General features: G+C 33.7%; 1 protein-coding gene across 1 annotated transcript in view; it reads left to right on the forward strand.

Annotated features, from left to right (window-relative positions):
• The window catches only part of FAM199X (family with sequence similarity 199, X-linked), a 29,267-nt gene extending 21,800 nt beyond the window's left edge, over positions 1-7,467 (forward strand). Inside the window, exon 6 of the mRNA XM_011954457.1 lies at positions 1,170-7,467. Coding sequence (XP_011809847.1) covers positions 1,170-1,340 — 171 coding nt within the window. The 3' untranslated portion in view covers positions 1,341-7,467. The remainder of the gene's footprint in view (positions 1-1,169) is intronic.
• Positions 7,468-7,688: the final 221 nt, after the last annotated feature.

The following is a 7,688-nucleotide window of genomic DNA, read 5'->3' on the forward strand; positions in this document are numbered from 1 at the left end:
ATGCTCTGCTGTTGAACAAAGCACTCTTGGCTGAGTGCTTTGAAATGCTGTTTTGACCCACAACCATATTGCATTCAATCTTACCTGATTTTTGTGTATGTTTTAAGTAAGATAAATTGGTGGAAATAATGAGTTATTCTCAAGATTGCAATATTGACTGCAACTCACTACTGAGCGAATCTCACTATGTTGCTGATGTTGCTGTCTATTAGCTCCTAAGAATGTTGTGTATGTCTTTTGTGTGTGTTAAATGTTTTCTTAATGTTTTAATCTTAAATGTTTCTTCTTAGCTAATTTAAAAATCTAATACTTTCTCTAATTTCTGTCTACTCTTTTCACAGTTGAGAAAGTTCTGTATAATATTGTTGGGCACTTAAAAAAAAAAAAAAGAAGGTATAAGTATATTTAGAATGGTCCTGTGGCTTAGCAGGGGAGTTTGATTCCTTGCAGTGACAAGAATCTGGAGCCAGTTTAAAGATGATAAGAGAATCTCTCTCTTTGGTGACCAAGTGGTGACTTGAAGATACACAGTGATTCTTTCCCTGGTTCTTAGGGAAGTAGCAGAAACATAGCCCGCTTTGTTAGTTGCTAAGGAATTTCTCTAGATATGCGGTCATTCCTTTTTAGTATCAGTTAACCAGTGACAAGGATGGGAGTACCCACTGAGTTTCTGATGGGTTTTTAAGATGGTATTCGCCTACTACGAAAAAGGCATGTTTATTTTTTTACCTGCCATTATAAGATTGCTAGTATTTTTGGATGAAAGGTACCTGAGAATCATAAGTATTAGAGACTTGGGCAATGTTCTCTACATTTGTATTCAGTATTGTCCCCTAGTATTAATTGTGTGTTCACTATGCATTTATACCAATGTACCTTAATGGAATTTAAAAAAGAAGTCTTTGAAGTGACTCATTATCCATCACTAGCCAAAATGATTGTCTCAACCCTTCCTAATCAGAAGAGTCACTGGTGAAATACCACAAAATTGGAATCTTAATCATTTTTATGCCTAAGCCAGTGGCTCACTTACTGGAATGAGGATCATACTACAGAAGGATTTGAACATCTCTTAAAGTTAGAAAATAGAGAATTTGATCCACAAAACATTTTGAGGTGGATATGCCAAAAACTAAACCAAACTGATTTAGAAATTTTTATTTTGACAGAAGCGATCCAAGCAGCGGAAGTTACAGCAGAAGGCCTTCCGCAAGAGGCAGCTGAAGGAGCAGAGGCAGGCCCGGAAGGAGAGGCTCAGTGGGCTCTTCCTTAACGAAGAGGTGCTGTCCTTGAAAGTGACTGAGGAAGACCATGAAGCAGATGTTGATGTTTTGATGTAATAAGGGTGAATCTATCAGCATTCTTTGTGAGCATTAAAATACTACATCCTTATTGGTTTACATGCATCTTGACCAAAATTTTGGTTAGGGCTGTGCTGATGTACCATTAATAATTTAAGCCAGTGGTTCTTGACAGGTGGTCCCAAGACCTGCAGCTTCAGCATCACCTGAGAAGTTGTTAGGAATGCATACTTGTGGGCTCCACCCCCAGACATAGTGAATCAGAAACCAACAGGGAGGCGCCTAGCATTGTTTCTTAACAAGTGTGGGGTTATTCTGATGCACAGTCTAGTTTAAGAACCACTACTTTGGGTAAACGTTTTGACTGTTTGAAGTTTATGGTGGTGAAGTGGGCTTCTTCAAAGACTAGTACTTATACAGTTCAGAAGATTTCAAGGTACTGCTGACAGTAGTTTATTATGTCAGTATACATACATGTGTAGAGATCATAATTTAGTTCCCTTCTTAATGTTACAATTTCTTAGTTTACTTTTCCTAAAGGGCCATAGCATAATTCTTGATTCCTGGTATAAATTTTTTCTGAGGTGTGGGGGTGGGCAAGGTGTGGATTGCTGTTTACGATAGTGCCTTCATTAGTTTTAGTTCTGTTTTCATTCATTGTTCACTCAAAGGTATAAGAACAGGCCCTCATCTTTTTCCTATTAGATTTATTTTTGTTTTTAACTTTATATAAGTTTAGAATCCTTTTTTGTTAAGTGATGACTACTGATGAAATAATGTTACTAGTAGCTGAATTTTAGACTTGATGCTATGTTGATTAATATTTAAATGGTGAAAGTAATTAGACAAAATAAGCAATTCTGCTTTTCTGTTGCTTTCAGAAATTTTAGGCTGTAAAATTGTCTCAGGCAGGAAGTCAGTCTATATCTCTCTCAAGTTCTTATTGTAGGTCATTTTTTTTTCAGCACAGCTCTAATTTTTAAATATTTGGTATAACAGCTTCTGGCATGTGACCTTGTTAATGTTGAAAATTAACTGATGAAAACCCTTCTAGATCTGCTAAACTTATCTATAAATTGCTAGAAATATACAGAGCAATGAGATATAGAAAACACCTTAGCTTGTTGGTTATTAATAGAGCTCTAATTTTAACTGTGAAATCATGGAGTTTCTTTAAATGTTTTCCTAGAGAGTTTGTTATCATGAACATTAGAAATAGTGTGATTCCTTTTCTTCTACCACATGTCTTGAACATTCACATGGGTTAAAGAAGATGGAAACTGATACTACTGACAATCAAGCTGCTTTCTGACTTTCGTAATTTTCTTTATATTGTGGATAGCATTTTGAAGGTGACCGTGATTCTGTAGGAAGAGCTGTAATCAATATTTTTCAAACTCTAGAGTACAGAGGTTAGTAAGATTTCTTTTTTTTTTTACTTTTTGTTATGTCAAGTAGCTTATTAAGAAAAAGATTCATGACTTAAATTCTTAATTCTCAGTTGATACAAAGGCTTATAATCATGTGTTTTAAAATTTTGATTTCATTTTCATTCCTTGAAGGTTAAAGAATGGAAACTGGGGATAAAAATTAATACGTTGCGGCTTTGCCAAAGTCCATGGTATGGTTGTAACCTTATAAAGACTACTAAAGTCGTAATTTGAAATTTTTACTAAAATAAAACATAAGTGTCTATGGTTTTCAATTGGAGTAGTCTTTCTTTCTTTCCCCCTCCCCCTCTTTGGTTCTCCTAAGCAGCTTAGAGGACCCAAAGAGAGCTTGGGGATAGACACCAGAATACTCTGTGGAGGTGGAACAACTTAACCTCACTGTTTTCCCTTCCAAGTATAGGAAGAGCAAATGGAGAGCATAGTAACTGTATCTAAATTCTCTACCTGCTCTTAGCAAAAGCAAAATGCCAGAGTGATTGCCTGCCATCTTTACCTATTCTTCAAGGAAAACAGGCCACTTTTGGAGACCATAGAGCACCATGTATCTGTCAAATACTTGGAAACTATTTACTTAACAGGGATCAGTAAAAGAAAACCCTAAACAAGATCATGATGTAATTTAAGACCAATTCCCCTACTCTCCCAATAATCACAGTCTTATTACTTTCAATTTAACTTGAGTCACTGTTAAACAAGTTTACCAAAGTGCCACAAAGTTGATTTTTAAAGTTTGTAAAGGTTTGAATGTTTATAGAAGTGCATCATGAAATTTTGTGTAAATCCAGATGAACTGTCATTATAGTACTATAAGTTAGAGATAGTAATAAAGTTGGGTTGAAGGAGATTGAAAATATTTCGTTTGATTAAAAGAAAATCATTAAATAACTTGGGCTTGCTCGTGATTGAAGAGGGAGATTTAATAGTCCTCTGTCCCCCTAAAAAAGAAACTAGCAGAAAAAGACATAAAAAGCTCTTAGGTCTCTGCTCATGTGCTGTATGTTTTTTCCATTGTAATGTCTTGTGTAGATAATTCAAAGTTTGAACTATTTCTTTCTTGGAATAAGTAATGATTTATTCAATATGGTATGTCTCTGAGTTCAATTTAAAACAATCCAACTCAGTAGTATTTATTTTTAAATTCAAATCCAAACTAACCAATTAATTAATAAAAAGGCAAGACTTACTTGCTGTAGTATTGGTTCTCATCTGTAGAGAACTGACACTGGAGCAAATTTTAAGTCTCCTCTTTGAAAATAAGCCTTGTTAACTGAGGGCGTAATAAATTTCCCACAGATTTATCCAGAAACATTTTATTAGAGATCTTATAGTACTATCTCAGTTCCTACCACAGCTTTTTAAAGGATGAGACTTGCATTTAACAAAATGACATATATAATATTTTTCTATAGTTTTGCAACTGAATTAAAGGAAGGTGATGTATTATAATGTGTAGTGAGGTAAAAGGGCTAGTTCATTCTCTCCCAACAAGAACTTAAAATAAAGCAACACTTTTTTTCATGAGACTTACCTCATTTTTGTTAGGCTATGGCAGTTTTGTCCAGTTCCTCTGTCCCTTGAGTGAATTAGATATTGCTGAATTAATCTCAAAAACTGACTTATAAAATAATGACTCATTATAGATTGGGTGAACTTCTCATTCTATTTAACTTTTAAAAGTGCTAAATCCTCTCATAAAGGAAGAATTACAGGAAAATACTATATAGAGGTATCCATTTTCTGATGAGCTTTAAAAATTATAAAATATAGCAAATGTCTTCATATTTTAGCTAGAAATGTTAGTATATAACCGGTATAGAAGTCTTGTTTGTTTCTGGGTTCTCCAGCAGAGACTTTTTGTTTGTGGCTTACTCTGTGTAGCCTCATGTGCCTTAAAGGTGGTGAACTCTGTACTTTTTGTCAATATCAGGCTTTTCAAAACTCAAAAACAATCCAAATGTTGTAATTTGTTTTGCATAATGCCCATGGAATTGGGTATCAGTAAGCAAAGTCATTAAATTGAACCAATCAATGCTAATAGAGTATAGAAGCAAAAACCTTCAAATCTTAAATTTCATTTGCGTAACTTTATTTTCAGCCTAGCTAGATCATTGAAGAGCCTTGAAAGTTATCTAAAGTATGGCTTAATGTATTTTTTTTTCCTCTGAAAAAGATCATATGCCAGGATACTTCTTCAAACCAGATCACTTTTAATATCTGGAAAGATAATTTTCAAGGTACAAGCAAACGCACTTCAAGGACAGAGATTATGTAGCAAGTTGATTCTTTATGAATTCTTTGAATTCATTTGTGTAATAGCTGGAACATAGTCCTCTTCTTTCCTTTAACAAATGAACTTTTAGCACTTCTATCTCCAAGAAAAACATTTGTTTGGAATTGGTGGAGGGTACTCACAGTCCCTTTATAGTTTGGGACAATTAATAGGAAAATCCCCAGTTGCATTCAAATAATAGTGTTGATGTTGAGGGCACTGACTCATTCAACATGTCTAAACTAGAAGTAAATTTAATTCTGAAAGGACTATTAGTTAGGAAGTAAGTATTTGTATACACATGTACTGTGGTAACTTTGGATTCGTTTTAAGTCTGATAAAGTAAGATAAACTTTGTCTTAAAAATAAAATTATGCTAAGTGAATAAAAACTATCTGAGATATTTTAAGCTAGGCATCTTTGTTAGCATAGTATCTGGAAGATAACTACTTATAATGCTTAAGTCTTATTTCTTTGGAAAATAATTTACTTATTCCAAGAGGCTTAGAAGGAACTCTGAAAATTCTTCTAACTGGCCATTAAGAGTGAGGAAGTTGCATGGTACTGCTGAAGATCTGAGTTGACTCGCTGAAATTTTATTTTCTTATTTTTTTTAACATTAAAATTCTTTCTTTCTGGCTCTCCCTCCAGTTATTTTTAAAATTAAGGTAATTAGTGTTTTAACCTAGAGCATATAATGGCAAATTAGATTTTAATTTGACCCTCATACCGAACTCAGAAAAACTTGTTTAGTCTTCTCTAAATTCTATATGTAGTACTTTTTTTTAATTGTCAGATTTCTTTGTTGCATCTTTGTGTCCAACAAAACCTGTGTGGAAATCTGTTCATTTTTGTGGTGAGGGATGGGAGTGAAAAAGGGGAGACTTGCTCTAATTATGCATATACATTTTGACTATGTAAAGGTAGTTGTAGACTATATGTATAAATAACAAGTTAACTCTTACTATTCTGAATTGAACAATTGAATAAGGAATAGTGGCCTGAAGCCATGACTTGTTTTGTGAAGCTGCTGGCTCTTTTAACAGTAGCTGACCTGTTGGATTTAAACTGAGACTGACATTGAGATTTGTGGTTAGGTTATCTAGCTGAGTCTTTTAGCAATGGAGCAGATAATGTCCCTGTAGTGGATCCATTTAATTTCCTATTTGAGTACTCTCACTTAACAAGTATTATCTATTCTGAATCTTTGTGTTGGGATTTTAAGGACTATTGTCAAAGTCTATTAATGATAAACAAGTATATGCAAAACAATTCACAGATGGATAAAAATTTCAAATTGTGGGTTTTTGTTTTTGTTTTTGCTTTTTAGTTTCAAAGATTAGTTATGTAGCAGCAATATCATAACCAAAGCAAGTAGAAAGTTGACTGGTTTGGAGAATCTTCAAGTAGTCTTAAATACTGTAATGTATCAGATTGTTAACCAGGATTTTTTTTTCCTGTATTACTGCTAAATGTATTACTATATTAATGCACTTTTGTATATATAACTGTCTTCTGTACATTCTGTACTTACTACAGTGTATATAAAGCCTGTTTTCCCTGAAGCTGTGAGGGAATAACAATAGTTGTATCATAAGTCGTTTCTATTTTGAGTTCCTTCTTGTACTTGAAAGTAGTTCAATAGTGAAATCTAAATGAGTGTTTATGGTTGTAATTAAAACTGGCAATGTGACAGAGCTGTCTTTTGAAACTGAATACCAGAATGAAAAGTGTTGTTTTGGTTAAGAACTCTTATAATGTATTGTTTCTTTTGATGTACCCTGAGTTGTTACAAACCCCACTCACTGCTGCTTACTACTTTATACTTCTGAGTCAGCTCCTTTCACGCTCTATCCCAGAGTATTGACCAGCAGAGGAGAACTGCTCTCTTTTCTGTTGCTCACAGTTTGGTTATGGCTTTATAAACTTTTATTTGGTGAAAGTCCCAGATACCCAAATGTCATTGGCAAAACATTCTTTTTCTGGAGAGATCAGATTTCTAGAGAGATTAGCATTCATAGTAAATGAAAATTGTCTAATTTTTTTAATCCATGCTATTACTGGGCAGTAGGTCTAATTTTTGTCGACCAAAAAATAGATCTATTTTCCTTATATGTTGATTTAGAATCTTAAGTTAAAATTTTATAAAAGAAATGTCTGAGCAGTTCTATGTATGGAGCAGCAATTCAGCTTTTCAGCAGCAACTTTATCTTTTGCCACTAGAGGGAGATCTGTGGTTGCTTTCTCCTTTGGAGAATAGCTGCTTTGTTTTTGTTTTTAATTTCTAAGGTTGGAATAGAACTTATTCTCAAAATTCCTTTAGTGTTATTAAATACTTTCATTTATTAGTCAAAGGTAAGTTAATTAAGCTTGTTTAATGACACCAATCTTATGCTTTTCTGTAATCTTCAATTTTTAATAAATGTGAGTTAGATATTAAGTGAAATGTGCGTGTATGTGTTTCTTCTCTTAGGTACTCTAGAGCTCCATATGTGGCTAGTGACTACCATAATGGATAGTACATTTATGTAATGCCCATATGGTAGTCACTAGCCACATATGGCTATTTAAATGAATTAAAGTTAAGTAAAATTTAAAATGTAGTTCTTTAGTCTCCTTAGCAATACTTCAAGTATCCGGTAGCTACCATGTGGCTACATGCTATTT

Source organism: Colobus angolensis, unplaced genomic scaffold (assembly GCF_000951035.1).
Source record: "Colobus angolensis palliatus isolate OR3802 unplaced genomic scaffold, Cang.pa_1.0 Scaffold382, whole genome shotgun sequence".
Lineage (NCBI taxonomy): Eukaryota > Metazoa > Chordata > Mammalia > Primates > Cercopithecidae > Colobus > Colobus angolensis.